Genomic DNA, 16,811 nt, shown 5'->3' on the forward strand with positions numbered 1-16,811 from the left:
GTCCGAATCACTCTGATTCGCTTCAGAATTCAGACCGAAGCAGTGCACAGTTCTAATTAATGTAACAGAACATAAAGAGATATAGGAGAGGCTATAAACAAACATCTGTGTGTGAGTTCTCCGCACACTACTGACTGGAAGAGAGAATGGATTTTTTTTCGTAGCTTTTTCTTTTCCCTCCCATCAAACCTTTCCTCCGCAAAGTACTTTCAGCACTTCTAAACAGGATGGCTGCACAATCATCTTACTCCTTCTGCCTTTCTGACACATTCTATATTAACCTTTTTTTTTGCTCCTAATCCCTCTAAGCCTATAACCTTCCTAGCCTTGCCACATGTTCTTATTTAATGTGAAAATGCAGTTCCTTTTGGAGACAAGATTCATCATAAATGCAAAAGCAAATTTTAATTGAATATATTACAAGGACAGTATATCCTTATAGAGTTCTGTTAATATTATGAGACATATACATAATATGGGTTGGATCCAGGATCTGCCTTCTGCAAGAGGAAGGGCTCCATTCACAGAAGGTCCCTCCACCCGATTTTTTGGGGGGGTCCCTCATCCTCCCTACACCACTGCTGACCTCATTCAGCAGGTTCTCCTGATTCTCCGTAGCATTTTCGGGGGCTAGTGGAGGGTAGGGATGTACGAAACACCTACCTGGCTCCGCGGCGGACAATCCGTGGTCGGGGGGAGGTGCTCTGTCCCTCCCCCCGGAATCCTCAATGGGGGGGGGAGGTGATCCGGTCCTCCCCCCCAGAATCTTGCCTGGCCGGCTCCGCTCTGCGGCCAAGCCATGGAGCCGCCGGCCGGCTCCAGCCACCCACAGCTGGACATCCGGCCGCTGGGCAGCCCTGCAGGGACACAAATGGCAGCCGTCGTAGCCGCTGCCATTTGCGTCCCTGTATTGAGCCATGATAGGCTATGTAAATATTTACGTAGCCTAACACGGCAGGGGGAAAGACCCTGATTGGCTGGGTTTTTTTCCCCCTGCCGTGATAGGCTACGTAAATACTTACGCCAATTTATCCCTGATTGGCAGCCCCAACAGAAGTTATTCTTCCTAGGCTAATAGTAGCTTGTGCGTGTGTGTGTATGTTGGGTGGGTGGGTGGATCTTCATAAGATTGCAGTGGTCCTGATCCTGATTGCCTCATCCCCTCCATGGCTGCCATTTAAAGAAAAAAAGTCGGGCATGTTAAAAGCTTACACACATTTCACATCATGTCTAGTTTGGTTCTTTCTCTTTTCTAAAAGGTCCAGCACGTCTCAGTGAGTCCGAAATCTCTGACCTGTCTGACATCTGGTTCTGCATTGTTAAATTGTTGTGCTAGTGTCCCACCCCTCTGATTAGGACTGCAGGGAACTCTTGCAGATTCTCTGATGTTATTAATGTGCTCTGATGTGGAAGGACACCCTTCGTAGATCACACATCCTCCTTGAGAAGTCCTTGATATTTCAAGAGATGCACTTACGTGGAACAAAATTTTAACCAAGTCCCAATACTGGATATTTTAAACAGATGCTGATAAAAGGGGCTGATGCAACTGAAACAGAAGAAAACACTGTTGGATTTCTTGGCTACTGTCCACAAGAGAATTCCCTGTGGTCCAACCTGACCGTGAAAGAGCATCTGGAGATTTATGCAGCTGTGAAAGGGATACAGAAAGAAGCTGCTGCTATTGCTGTCGATCGGTATGGGCAGCAAAAGATCCTGTTTTCATTTTAGAATTCATTTCTCAGGGTTTGGCAGGACTGAAAGCTAGTAATTTTTAGTTTTGAGTTTTCTTTTTGGGTGGTGGCAATAAATAGAAGCTCTTACATAAGCAAACACCAGGTGGGGTACTTATCCATCCAGTTTAATAGTAGCATCCCTCAAACAGTATTGCAATGTTCTCTTTGCTGTTGTTGCAACTGGCACATAAATGAGATCAGTTGCAGAATAAACCAAATATTCCTACTTTTCTTTCAGAATAGCTCGAGCTCTAGAACTTCGAGAACATTTTAAAAAGCCTACTAAGACATTAGCTGCTGGATTATCTAGAAAAGTAAGTTCTGTGTTTTGTTAAGTCTTGAACCATTGGTCAAAGATTCAGTGTTAGATACAGGCATGGCAGCACCAAGAAGCATCATTTGTCAGCTGATGGCCTGCGGCTGCCAGCATCACATTCTCTTCCTGATTACATGGCTGCTTCCTCCTCTCCACCCATGGTGCAGCTTCCTCCTCTTCCTCTCACAGTCCTTTGCAGGGAGGTTCAGCTCATCTGGCTGTCTGCTGAAAGCAAGTTTCTCATTTTTTTAATCCTAAATTTGATTCATCCTGAACTTTGGGAATTTTCCCAACCTTAAATTCCGTTCTGAATTTTGAGAATTTTTTAAAAGTTTGCATGAAAACCTTTGCATTTTTTGTATGCAATCTTGTTCAATATACAAATTTTAAAAAGCAATATACAAATTTTAATTTTTTTAATTAGTTTTCCTAATATAAGATATCTTGGAACATTATTTGCATTAATACATGCATTTTGTCTGTGCACCTTTCTCTAATATACATATTTTAGTATGCTTTTTTAGTGGAAAATTCCATTGCAAAATTTGGAGAAATGTGCATTTTGAAGCATAACTGAGTTTTGGTTTGTATATTGGTTTGAAAGTGTGAAATTAGGAAAGTTTGCATTAAATTTCAAACTGAACTAATTTCTCCCACACCACTATTGGTGACAATGGACCAATGTATATAACAAAACTACAAATATTTAGGAATTATTGTGATTAGAGAGCCAGTGTGGTGTTGTCATGTTACCAAGGTTTGTAACATCACATTCGTGGTTTAGGTTACAAATTTCCAGCTTGTACTGCTGACATATATTATTAATCCAACATAATGTCCTTTATTTATTTATTTATTTATTTATTCATTTATTTAAAACATTTGTATCCCACCCTATATCATTAAGATCTCAGGGTGGCGTACAGAAAAAATCAATTTAAACAGTATAAAACAATAAATAATTTAAACAGATAAAACATATTTGCTTACCAAATTCCCGGACTCAGGAACCACTAATCCACAGAGCTTCCACCTTGTCAGGATTTAGCTTCAGTTTATTGGCCCTCATCCATCCCATTACAGCCTCCAGGCACTAGTCCAGCACCTTCACTGCCCCAGCTCACTCCGATGATAAGGAGAAGTAGAGCTGATCATCATCAGCGTGCTGGTGACACCCCATCCCCAAACTCCTAATGACCTCACCTAATGGCTTCATAAATAGAAACCTGTGGCTTAATAGCCATGGGTAGAACAGGAATTCCCCAGTACCACTATCTGGAATCAGCCCTGCTGGTATGAGCAGAACCACTGTAGCACAGTACCCCAACTTCTACCTTGCAGAGCTGATCCAGTAAGATACAATGATCAATGGTGTCAAACACCGCTGAGAGATCCAGAAGGGCCAACAGGGTAGCACTCCCCCTGTTTTTCACCCGGAGTAGGTCATCAGTTAGAGCAACCAAGGCTGTTTCAGTGCCATACCCTGGCCTGAAACCAGTCTGAAATGGGTCCCGATAATCAGTTTCCTCCAAGAAAGTCTGAAGCTGCCCAGCCACCATATGCTCAAGCACCTTGCCCCCAAAGGGGATATTAGCAATGGGGAGATAGTTCTCACATACCTCTGGGTCCAGGGAGGTCCTCTTCAGGAGAGAGTGCACTACAGCACCTTAGAAGTGGTTAGAATGCTGGGACATGAAATTTAAATCCATGCTTAGCTATGGGTTTTCTTGGATGGCTTTGGACAAGCTGCTTTTTCTCAACCTCAGCTACATCACATGATTATTGTAGAGTATGCTGAAGTAACACCCTTGTTCACCCCCCCACCCCCGCCCACGCCTTGGAGGAAAGATGGAATAAAAATGTAAAACCATTGTGAAAATTGCTTGTTGGCTTATGCGCTTGGCTGAGCATTGACATGTTTTAGTTTGTGCTTACTCGCATGTTGGTAGAGACTTTTCTGGGTTTCTTCATCTGGGCAGTTCTCACTTCTCACCACATATTCACATGCATTGACCAGAAGTAACCTGCAAATAGTATTTATTTTTATTTTTACTTATTTATTTTTCAAATGTATGTTCTCTGTTTCTATAAAAATTTCAAGGTGACTTTGAAACAATTTATATAATTTCCTCTCAAAGATAGAATTCATTTTCCTTCAATTTAGTTATGTTTTGCCCTGAGCATGCTGGGTAATCCTACTGTGATGCTATTAGACGAACCAACCTCAGGAATGGACCCCAAAGGAAAGCGCCAGGTGTGGTGAGTGACACGTATATTAACTATATAAGAGAACTGGATTTTTAAATTAACACTTGTAGCAGAAACCCAAACTCCAACCCTCCTGTTTCAGTTCTACATCCCTCATTTCTGTCCAAATACTCTCTTCACCTGCAATCCCCAAAGCATGCAGTCACATAACATGCAGTCAGAATACATGGAAGTTATCTGACAGTTTCCTACATGCAGATGGTTCCCATTTACACCTGTGGTATCATCTCACTGAGTTATTGGGAATTTTTAATGATCAAATTCACCTTTCTATATATGATGCATCTCAGGCATGCTAAGGAGACCTGGTTTCCCCCAGGTTGGTTAATCCCACTTCCTATCTGCCAGCCTCTCCCCATGAATCCCTAGCAGTGGCAGCTGGTGCCCACTTGGACCGGCAGGGCAGAGAAAGGGGTCAGCATGTAGTTGTTGTTGTTCAGTCATTCAGTCATGTCCGACTCTTCGTGACCCCATGGACCACAGCACTCCAGGCCTTCCTGTCCTGCGCTCTCTCCCAGAGCGTGCTCAAGTCCATATTCATTGCATCAGTGATGCTATGTAGCCATCTCATCCTCTGCCGTCCCCTTCTCCTTTTGCCTTCAGTCTTTCCCAGCATCAGGGTCTTTTCCAGAGAGTTTTCTCTTTGCATTAGGTGGCCAAAATATTTGAGCTTCAGCTTCAGTATCTGTCCTTCCAATGAGCACTCAGGGTTGATTACCTTTAGGATTGACTGATTTGACCTCCTTGCAGTCTAGGGGATATATACAGCCTTGTTGTACTCCTTTCCCAATTTTGAACCAATCGGTTGTTCCATGTCTGGTTCTTACTGTTGCTTCTTGACCCTCGTACAGGTTTCTCAGGAGACAGGTAAGGTGGTCAGGTACCCCCATCTCTTTCAGAATTTGCCACCATTTGTTGTGATCCACACAATCAAAAGGGGTCAGCATAGGTGAAGCCAATTGGATCTAGTATTCTCCACATCATCCTCCCTTGCAAAGATTTTAAGTATTCTTAAGCAATGCATTATAATTAGCTAAGCTGAAGAATGGTGCCTTCCCTTCGTTCGGAAGGGTTGGGTGCTTCCACACATAGGGATGGGTGAACGAGGGATGTTTGAGATTGCCAGCATTCTCTGAAAGTTGTCTCACTGCTCACCTCACTCCCTATTCCCATTTGTGTTTGCGATTACTCTGCGTGAATGGGAAACTTGTGCAAATCAAGTAGAGACCCAATGGAAGATTTGCACGTTTCCCCAAATTTGCGCAAATTTCCTAATTTGCATAACTTTCCTCTATAGACCATAGCTGGGCTGATTCAGTCTATGGAGGAAATTTGCACGAAATAGAAGATTCGCACAAATGAAACAGATTTGGGAATGAAACTAATGCAAGCATGCGCTCAACAATTTATGAATATTTTTGGCGAACACGTGCTCATGTTCGTGTTCTGAGTTTCAAATGGGGTATGGTTATCACTGACAGGAGATAACAGCATGGATCTTCAGTCCTAGCAGTTGAGAGAGGCTGTCTTTCTCTACTGCTGAAAGAGATTGTGCCTTCTCCATTCAGAAAGAGGCAGGAGCAATTACTCCATGCCTCTCTCTGAGCAGAGAAAAAACAGTTTGTGCAGAGATAGGAACAGAACTCTGTGCTTCCTTTGCACAACAGGGAAGTGCTTTTCTCTGTGCACAGAGAGGCAGGATGCAGCAAGCTAACTCTGAGATCACGCTTACAAAGCTGGAAACACACCAAAGCAGTCTGTTGGATCTAGAGCAGAAGCCCTTAGTAACATGAGAAGCTGAAGCACATTAACTTTAATAGTACTCCTGCAACCCAGAGTGGGGTGGGTGATAGTATAATAATAATGGTAATAATTTGTTCAAAGCAATACATTTTAAATCCATATCAGGCAGCATCCAATGGCACTGTCCAGGTGGTGGATGAGATGAACTACTGCTAGTACTAACAGTAGTAATAATAATGCAAAACAAGGCAGGCTGTTCAAGCAACCTAGACCACAGAAACAGAAAAATGAGGTTTGGAGGAGAAAGGGGGGGGGGAACTGTGCTTTTAACCAAGGTCTTTTTAACTTTACAATAAACTATTGCACAGAATAGGCATTTTAACAAAAGAAAATGAAGGGTTTTTTTGTGTGAAAAATATGGAAATACATTGAAAATAAATCAAGGACACATTCCCCCGCCCCTGCTCCCTACCCCTCATGATTGCTGCCACCCAGACTATGCTGCCAGTTTAAAAAAGATAATTTTCTTTAATATTTTCAACAAATTATAACCAAAACAAAAAAATAATAAGGGTATCTCTCCCCCACCCCCCTGAAAAGCAAAGTAACCTACTGGATTGTGCTTGCTGCAGTGGATTCTTCTGCAGTACTCCGTCGATCAAGACACTTGAGGAAACGCACACACACGTCAGCTGACCAAATACTGATTTTGGGGCTTGAGGAGATGAGCCTCTTCTGGCTCTTTGCCATGAGCAAGAAGTAGGGGTGGACGAAAGTCCCTTACCTGTCGTCGAAGGACGTTCGCGGTGGGGGGGAGGTGCTTCGCTGCTCCCCCCGTGAAGTTCAGGCCGGGGGGGGGGCTTCCCGCCTCACCCCGGCCGAAATTCAGGCCGGGGGGGAGGCTTCCCGCCTCGCCCCGGCTGAAATTCAGGCCGGGGAGGAGGCTTCCCGCCTCGCCCGGCCGCCAACGTGGAAGTTAAAAAAAAAAAAAAAAGCCCCCTGATAGGCTACGTGACGATTGACGTAGCCTATCACGGCTAGATCTGCAAAGTCAGCTGTGATAGGCTACGTGAATCGTCACGTAGCCTATCACGGGTGACTTAAAAAAAAAAAAAGCGCGTACGCTAATGGCGGCCCCCATAGGGAGCCGCCATTCGCGTTCCTTATTTAGTCGCTGTAGTCTACGTAAATGTTTACATAGACTACAGCGACCAAATAAGGAACGGGAATGGCGGCTCCCTATGGGGGCCGCCATTATCCGTACACACTTTTTTTTTTTTAAGTCACCCGTGATAGGCTACGTGACGATTGACGTAGCCTATCATGGCTGACTTTGCAAATCTAGCTGTGATAGGCTACGTCAATCGTCACGTAGCCTATCAGGGGGCTTTTTTTTTTTTTCTTTGATTGCAATGGCAGCGGCGGCAGCCGGTCGAAAGACCGGCTGCCGCTCCCGCCCCTCTCGAACACCCGCCGAACCGCCGGCCGGACCTGCCGCCGGGAGGGACATTCGGCGAAGGTAAGTCCCGTCCCGGGAGGGGTGCGGGGGGGGGTTCGGAGGATTTCTCCCCGAAACTTGTTCGGGGGGCCGAACATGTTGGCGCTCGGCCCCCCGAAGTTTCGGGGAGAAATTCTCCGCCAACCTAGCAAGAAGTGCATGCTGAGAGGCCTGACCTGATTTCCCATTACTTGTTCTTTCCATGGACTTTTTCATGCTGTTCCCTGTCTTGTGGCTTCAGTTCTTTAGCATCTGCCTCTCTCCCAGCCTTCACAGGCTCTTTTCTATTGCTACCTCTATTATTTGCTTTGTCTGTTCTTCATTTGAGTTGATTTGAAGCTTGAAGTGGAGGACTCCATTCTTCTGCCACTGGACAAACAAAATGGTCAGAAAAGGCCATATTGTCTGGTTCCACACTCCTCTATTGTAATAAATTGTGTGTTGTCTGCAGGAACACAATTCAGACAGTTCTGAAGGACAAGGACCAAGGAGTCATTCTGACAACTCACCACATGGAAGAAGCTGAGGCAGTGTGTGACCGAGTAGCCATCATGGTGACTGGGCAGCTTAGGTGGGCTTCATCATGCATTTCATTTTCCAGCATACTAGGATACCATGAATGTGCTGATGAGGCAAAGGATTCTTCATATTCTCATATTCTTCTTTCTTCTTTCTTAGACTTCTTTCCATAGCCATCTATCCATCTGTCCATCTAATCTCAGAGGCCTGTTATACTCTGGCCTGAAGGAAGAAAAGATGGACCACTTGACAGCTCAATGTGACCAATTTGCATGACACTTTACAGTTAAAATTGAACATATCTGTGCCGACTTGGATGCCATAGTTGATACAGGTCCAGTGGATGTAACTTTGGGCCCTGCTTTCCCAGTTACAATGGATACTTTTCAATTTGTAGAGCCCAAGGATGTGTACAGAACCCTTGTAGAAGTGAGGTCTACCCCTTGGGTGCTGGACTTTTGCCCTTCCTGGCTTATAAAAGCAGCCAAGAGGAAATTAGCTGAGTGTGTAAGGGTAGTGGTATTAACATTCAAAGCCCTTAATGGCTTGAGGCCAGGTTATCTGAAGGCTCGCCTGCTCGCATATGTGCCTGCCCGGACCCTAAGATCATCCTCAGCAGTCCTTCTCCATGAGACCCTGCCAGAGGAAGTGAGGCGGATGGCTACCAGGAAAAGGGCCTTTTCTGCTGTGGCTGTTTTCTGTTGAATGAGCTCCCAAGAGAGGTTTGCCTGGCACCTATGTTGTACTCTTCCCAGTGCCAGGTGAAGACCTTTTTATTCTCCCAGTATTTTAGCATTTTAGCTTCCAAGTCTTTCATCTTTGGTGTTTTAAATCTGTATTTTAAATCTCTGCATTGCTGCTTGGTTTTATTCTGGTTGTACTGTTATATTGTGGTTTTAAGCTTTCATATTATATATTGTTTTACGCTGTGCTTTGTGGTTTTAAGTTTTGTGAACTGCCCAGAGAACTTCAGCTATTGGGCAGTGTAGAAATAAAATAAATAAATAAATAAATAGCGGTGAGCACCTTTTTACAGCAAGATGTGAATCCATCTTACCTAAATGAGGTGGTGGTAAGACGTTCGTTAAAAAAACCCAAACCCCTCCCTGAGTCCCACAGTACTGGATAATTTTCAGCAGGTCTCCAGTATTCCATTCTTGGGAAAGGTGCTGGAGTGTGTGGTGGCTTCTCTGCTCCAGGGGTTTCTGGACAATGTGGATTATCTAGATCTATTTCAGTCTGGCTTCAGACCTGGTTAAGGCACAGAGATTGCTTTGGTTGCCTTTGTGGTTGATTTATGCTGAGAACTGGACATGGGGAGTTTGTTCCTGTTGGTTCTGCTGGACCTCTTGGCAGCTTCTGATACCATCGACCATGGTATCCTTCTGGGGCATATGTCTGAGAGGAGACTGGGAGGCACTGTCCTTCTTGGAGGGTGATCTCAGAAAGAGGTGCTGGGGATTCCTATTCGATGCTGTGGCCATTGGCCTCAGGGTTCCAGCTTATCCCCCATGCTATTTAACATAAACACGGAACCACTGGCAGAGAGTGTTTGGAGATCTGGTGTCACCAGTATGCTGATGATACCCAGCTCTGTCTCTCCTGTCCTCTGTCTCTCCTTTCCATCCAAATCAAAGGAAGCTGTTCTAGTTCTAAATCAGTGTTTGATGCTGGTAATGGACTGGGTGTGGGCAAACAAATTGAAGCTTAATCCAGACAAGACAGAGGTGCTCCTGGTTAGTCAAAAGGCAGATCAGGGAATAGGGATTCAACCTGTGCCAGAAGCAGATACACTCCCCTTGAAGACTCTGGCTCTCAGTTTGAGTGTACTCCTGGACTCAGTGCTGAACTTGGATGCCTTGGTTTTGGTGGTGACCAGAAGCCAACTGAGCCTGTTCCTAGAGATGTCTGATCTGGCCACAATCACAGATGCCTTAATTATATCTCGTTTGAACTGCTGTAACACACTCCACATGGGGCTGCTTTCAAAATCTGCTCAGAAACTTCAGCTGGTCAAGAAGGCTGTGGCCTGACAGTTGACCAGGGCCGATTACAGGGAGCACGTGATTCCCTTGTTACAAGAGCTTCACTGGCTATCGGTCTGTTTTTGGGCAGAAGAATTCAAAGTGCTGTTTATGACCTATAAAGCCCTATACGGCTTGGGATGAGGCTTGTCTAGGTCTTAAGGTTTTTGGGAGAGGCCCTTCTTTTGATATCGCATTTGGTGGTGACATGAGATCCTCCCATGGGTAGGAGGGTGCTGTTGCACTTGTGTCCTGCTTGTGAGTTCTCAGTCAACTGCTGGTTGGCTACTGTGTGAACAGGATGTTGGACTAGATGGACCCATGGTCTGATCCAGCATGGCTGTTCTTGTGTTCTTATGAGAGAGGGCCTCCCCAGTGACCACTTTCAGCCTGTGGAACTCCTTGCCGAGGGAGGCTCGGTTTGCTCCCTCTTTGCTCTCCTTCCACTGACAGGCAAAGACCTTTCTATTCAAGCAGACCTTTTGGTGTGTAAGCAGGTCTGTTGGGCTGGACGCTGTTTATATTCTGTTATTGTTGTGTTTTAATGCTTTTGTTTTATTACTGTTTGAATCAAATTCTATTTATGACTGTAAGCCACTTTGAGTGCCAGTTTTCTTGGTTAAAAAGGCACAGTACAAATCAAATTAACAATAAAGGATAATAATCTATTGAAGATTCATCAGCCAACTTAAAGGTCTCTAATGGATTGACAGTCCTACCCTGTGAATACTTATACAGTAGTATACATTCAGAACAACAAGATGGTGTGTCAGATCACCCAGGGAAAGCCTGCAATAGTGTTCTGCTTTAACTTCTGCGTTAATTACATTTTGTGACCTTATGTTGTATGCTGATCCCTCCCTCCCGCAGGTGCCTTGGTCCTATTCAGTATCTGAAAAGCAAATTTGGCAAAAACTATTTGCTGCAAATAAAAGTAAAGGGAGTTGAGCAAGGTGAGCTTCTGAATACTCAAATTCTACAGATGTTCCCATGTGCAGCTCGTCAAGAAAGGTAACTGAAAAACCTGTTCACAATTTGCTTACAAAAAGTCTTAGATTTTAGTTAGCACATTCTGTGTTCTTGTTTGATTTGCATTGCTTTTTATTTAACCTTCCTGACCTTTAGGGGATGGATTAACAAGATCTGGAGCAAATACCCGCCTGCTCCATCATTTCACTCAACCGTCTAGGCCAGCCTTCCCCAAGCTGGTGCCCTCCAGATGTGTTGGACTACAGCTCCCATAATGCTGGGAGTTGTAGTCCAAGTTGTCCAAAACATCTGGAGGGCACTGGGTTGGGGAAGGCTGGCCTAGGTCCCAACTATTAACACATATTACTACCACATAGGTTAATACCACCTATTAACACTACCACATGGTAAGCAGGAGTTGTTAGTTCTGGGGATAAACTCATATGCCCCAATCCATCTGGCTTCTGTGTGTGTATCTGACGCTGGAAGAGGAACCATGCGTGTAGCTCCCTTCCCAACCCACCAGCCCATGCTGTACACATGGAACCCTTTTAAAAAGCTGGAGTCTTGCTGATAAGCTTTTCAGGAGAAGAAGCTGTGTGTGCATGTGTGCGTACACAAGTGTGCTTCCTGGATTCAATCTCCCTGTTCCCCTTCCCTGCCAACCTGGACCTTCATTCCTTCTCTGCTTCCCTACCAAATTGGTTTCTCTGCCTGTACTCTTTTGGATCCAGGCTATACTGGCAGGTATACTAGGCTGTTGTTTTTCCTCCTCCTAGGATATCTACTTTGTTGGTCTACAAGATCCCAATGGAAGATGCACTGCCTCTGTCAAAAGCCTTCTCCATGCTAGAGGAAGGTACGTTTGAACTATGCAACTATTTGTAAGTGAAGATACTTAAGGCCCAGTTTGGATGGCACTGTCCCTTCCCTTCCCTCTATGCACAGCGGGGAAGAAAGATCACACCTTCCCTCTCACTCAAAGGGCCTTCTCTGCCTCCAGCATCTCTGGACATCCAGGTACAGGTGTAGAATATGAAGAGGGTATACATATGCAACATCCAGCACATAATGGAATGGGTAGATGTGTGTTGGATTTTACTAGGGATATACGAAACATTTACCTAGTTTCGTCCAGGGACATCCGCGGTGGGGGGGAGGCACTCCGTCCCTCCCCCTGAAATCCTCGACGGGGGGGGAGGCGATCCCCCCCGGAATCCTGCCTGGCCGGCTCTGCTCTGTGGCCAGGCCGTGGAGCCACCGGCCGGGCCAACCCGCAGCAGGGCCTCCAGCCGCTGCCGGGCTGCTGCGGACGCAAATGGCATCCTGAGTAGGGGACGCCATTTGTGTCCCTATGGTAGCCCGTGATAGGCTACGTAAATACTTATGTAGCCTATGACGGCTAAAGCGGGAACGCAAATGGCATCCCCTACGCCATTTGCATTCCCGTTTTCTCCGTGATAGGCTATGTAAATATTTACGTAGCCTATGACGGCTAAAGCGGGAACACAAATGGCGTAGGGGACGCCATTTGTGTTCCTGTTTTAGCCATCATATCACGGAGAAAATGCCATTTGCGTCCCTGCTTTAGCCGTGATAGGCTATATTAATATTTACGTAGCCTGTCACGGGCTACCATAGGGACGCAAATGACGTCCCCTACTCAGGACGCCATTTGCGTCCGCAGCAGCCTGGCAGCAGCCAAAGCCGCCGCCGGAGCCACAGCCAGGTAGGCTCCGTTTTGCGGGGCTTTCGCGGAATGGTGGGGCGGGTTGCTCCGTTCCACCACGGATTCCGGGGGGCCAAATTCACTGGAATTCGCCCCCCCTGGGATCTGTGGTGGAATTCTCTAACATCCCTAGATTTTACATGTGTGTGCCCTCTTCAAACATTTGAAGTGGTGGACATCTGGGGGTAAGGGAGAGAAAGTATATCATGTAGGCGAGGCGTGAAGGCCTGATCTTGCTCCCCATTGTGAAAAAGGAAGGTGAGGGAAAGCGTCATCCCAAAGAGGCCAAAGTCAACAGAACATAATTGGTGTAATTTTATGTCCTCACAGCTAAACGAAGCTTCAGTGTTGAGGAGTATAGCTTTTCTTTGAACACTTTGGGACAGGTAATGTGTATTTAAAATAAGAATAAAAAATGGTGGTATTTGCAGTGGTGGAAAATGACCTTACCCCAAACTGGAAGTTTTAATCTTCATGGCTGAAGACCATATTCAACAGAAGTCAGCTTCCACTGTTCACATGTGTATTTTCTGCTAGATTTGGAACCAAGTGCAAAACAAGAGCTGTGCATGTTCCCCGTCCCCGTGCTGGATCTCTGCATCCAGAACTATGGGCCCCTTCCACTGTATTGGAAACTATGTACTTGAACATTTTTCGAGATGCTGGTGACCTCCTCCTCAGCCAAGCTCAGAAATAACTCTGGGGGACCAATAGAGCCCACAGGTGGGGAACCTCTTTCAGCCCAGGGGCTAAATTGGATTTCAGATAAGCATCCAGGGACCTCATTCCATTGGTGGGCGAGGCTGAAGGTAAAGGGGTGAAACCAAAGGCAAGAGGGTGGGGCCAAAATGGAAAAAAACAACCCAACCTCCCTCCATAATGTAGCTTAGAAGCTCTTACTGTGGCTGAAGAAACTTACATGGATGAAGAAACTATGGTTTTATTGTATCCATTAGGTGTTCTTAGAACTCTGCAGAGAGCAAGAGCAAGAGCATTTTGATGTGGCTCTGGATACAACTTTTGAATGGAAACAACTGCATGGGACTGATCTCTAAGCTGTTAATAGCTCAGTTGAAATGCCAGTGTTTACCGAAGTGCTGATCTCTTGAATGGAGGAGGACCTAAGGCAGATGGCACAGAGCAAATAGTCCCTGCATTCTGCCTAAGTTTGGCCCTTAGACTGGTTTACTGTTTATACAGTCCTGTCTATGCTAACAGGTATGTGTGACTAACACCCATATTAGTAATATGTGGAGACGCAACATTTCTGGAAAATGTGAAGGGGCGGGGATGGATTTTTCTGCTGTGTTATGTTTTTCATAAAAAGACTGAAATTGGGGTGGGGGTGGGGGCAGGGGAGAAAAAAATACAATACTTTAAAATGTGTTCTGTATAGTTTATCACATAAAAATTGTACTATTGGAATACATTTGAAAAGTGTAAATTCTTTAATTTATTCACATAATTCTGGTTATTATGCAAATAATAATTTCAAATATACCCAGTGTTAAGAGATGGATCAGTAACCCATCCCCAAGATACCGAGCATCTGTCCCCCCTGCCAGTTTTCAAACTAGCAAAAGCTAATAACGTATCATCAAACGTATAGTAAAAAAGAGGAAGTTTGCTATAAAAAGTAGTCTCCTCTCTATACAGTTAGCATTAGCCAGAAACAAAAGCTACCATAAAAAAGTCTGAAGCCCTTGTTCACCAGAGGTGACACTGGGATGCATGTAGACATCCAGGTTCTGCTCAAGACAATCTGCTCCCTGAGGCAGAGCAGCAAACGTGCCTCCTCCCCAGCCCCAGGTCCAGGTGCAGAGTACCAAAGACCCAGCAGGTTATATTGGTACCTGAAATGGAGAATCGCACGAGCACCGCTTCCCCTCTCTGGCAGGAAAATTACTAATACATTAAAGAACTAACAATTTGCTGACCTTTCATGACACCCCAAATCAGCTGCCTGAGGCGGCTGCCTCACAAGCCACAAACCCTCTTTCAAATTGCTTCACGTTCTCTAACAAGTGTCACCTCCAGCCTCACAGTATTAAGAACGATCAGTAAATATGGATATTGAGTTAAATAGCATTGAACTGTTTTGTATTGTATTGTATTATCATCACCCTCAATATGAGCAATAGTAAATATGGACAAAATTAGCCAAATTGAACCTAGTGTCATGTTATTTAAAGAATAAATCATATGTCCTTGAGAATACTACTCTCCGGTTCTTCCTTTAAACACAATTATGTCCTAAAAGATCAGTTGCTTCTGATTCTGAACTTTCATTTTTATCACTACTGATGTCAGAGAACTGAAGGCTCCTCTACTATTTCACAAGTTAGTTTGTTTCTGTTTTTGGCATGTATATTTCCAAACATTGACCAGTTACTATCATATGCTGCAGAAGAAAGAAGAATATGAAGAAGGGAAGAAGATTCGAGAGTTGTACATGGCTATAATGCACAGGAAAGTTACCTCATACTGAAGCTTGCCTTCCATTGTTATTAAAGACTAAAGGGCAGCTAAGGCTGTGATCTTATGCTCACATCTAGGAATAACCTCCTTGAAGACTTCATTTTGAGTAAGCAGGAACAGTGCTACCAGCTATAACACTATAATGCAGTGTTTTAAAAATCAGGGGGACAAAACCCTTTCTGGTCATGTTGCTAAAATGGTGGTGACTAGAAAGGGACTTTAAAACAAAATTAGCATTAATCATGTTATAGTGCTATAGCACTCTTTCATTTAAGTGGCATTTTGCTAATATTTTAATTGTATAGCTGGAGCTGCACTTCAGCATTAATTAACAGGCCTTGCCAATCACCTAGATAATCACCTAATATTTTATTAATAGGCTGATAAAATAGCACCCACGGCAAAGGTCATCATGAATGTGTGCTGAGCCGTGATAGGTTCCCCTGCCTGAGAAATCACTGCTCATGTCACTTCCCTGGTCCTTTAAAATGGCTGGAGAGCAGTGCTAAGGGCATCTAAACCTCTGGAGATTGTGCTACTATTCTGTTCTGAAAAAAGGCTGTCTTTCTGCACGCTGAGAAAAGGTGGAAGAGTGACAGGGGGAAATACAGCACGACAATGGTTAGATGACACTATGTGGACACCCCATAAAGTGAGTGAAAGAACAATTTTCCTGCTATAGAGGAGGGTATCCTCAAATGGATTTCTCCTTCCATTTGCTCCAGTAGGCAGGGCGGATCCCAATCAGATCACACATTCCTTTCTGGGTGGGAGAGTGCCACCTCCCAGTTGCGGTTCTACCTTGCTTGGAGGGACAGGGCATCAGCAGAGCTCTGCCATATATGACATGTCTCCTATTTTTCCTAAATTAGCACAGGAGGTTTGGTCAGGGCAGGAAGAGGGCTGCTTTAAAAAGGCTGAGGAGGTTCAGAGTGGAACAAGGGGAAAGAAAGACTTCCCCATCTAAGCAGGAAGGATAGTCCTGCACCATTGCTTGACTCCTTGGAGAACCTTTCAGAAAGTGACTGGGGCATGTGCAAGTGGGGGTATTTTTCCTAGCAGCCCAGTGCTCATGGAGCAAAGTTCACCCATGACAGTGCAGCTATCTCCTCACCACTGGAAACCTGGTTGAGTCAATGCCATGCCCGTGTGGTACTGAGCCTAAGCAGAGCAGGGCAGTCATCATCAGAAGGCACCTTTCTACCATGTCCAGGGATGACAGAATGTCCAGGGTTGATGCAACAGGGTAAGCTGGAGGGTGCAGGGGGAAAGGTCTATTTGGCAGGGATCCCCTGAGCCCTTCATCAATGGTAAAGCCCAGAACGTGGGGTAGGAACAGACTCCTGGATTAACTAAGGTGCAGCCGAAGGAAAGGTAGGAAGCCCCAACCCCATCTCCCTCTCCTCAGGAGAAACAGGCCCCAGAGTCAAAGCAGCTGGAACAAAAGGTGGGAAATCTCTTCCTTTCCCCTATCCTCCCCACCAGTCTGACCTGTCAGCCCCACAAAGCTGTGGAGTTACAAGGAACTCCC

At 45.1% G+C, this 16,811-nt stretch overlaps 1 protein-coding gene across 1 annotated transcript in view; it reads left to right on the forward strand.

Annotated features, from left to right (window-relative positions):
* The window catches only part of LOC146353868 (ATP-binding cassette sub-family A member 10-like), a 111,933-nt gene extending 96,912 nt beyond the window's left edge, over positions 1-15,021 (forward strand). Inside the window, exons 32-39 of the mRNA XM_084837522.1 lie at positions 1,525-1,697; positions 1,975-2,050; positions 4,217-4,311; positions 8,013-8,132; positions 10,975-11,115; positions 11,853-11,932; positions 13,133-13,188; positions 13,759-15,021. Of these exons, the coding sequence (XP_084693648.1) occupies positions 1,525-1,697; positions 1,975-2,050; positions 4,217-4,311; positions 8,013-8,132; positions 10,975-11,115; positions 11,853-11,932; positions 13,133-13,188; positions 13,759-13,857 (840 nt within the window). The 3' untranslated portion in view covers positions 13,858-15,021. The remainder of the gene's footprint in view (positions 1-1,524; positions 1,698-1,974; positions 2,051-4,216; positions 4,312-8,012; positions 8,133-10,974; positions 11,116-11,852; positions 11,933-13,132; positions 13,189-13,758) is intronic.
* Positions 15,022-16,811: the final 1,790 nt, after the last annotated feature.

Source organism: Heloderma suspectum, chromosome 2 (assembly GCF_057233095.1).
Source record: "Heloderma suspectum isolate Gila_16-S chromosome 2, 16-S_ref, whole genome shotgun sequence".
In the NCBI taxonomy this organism is placed as follows: Eukaryota; Metazoa; Chordata; class Lepidosauria; order Squamata; family Helodermatidae; genus Heloderma; species Heloderma suspectum.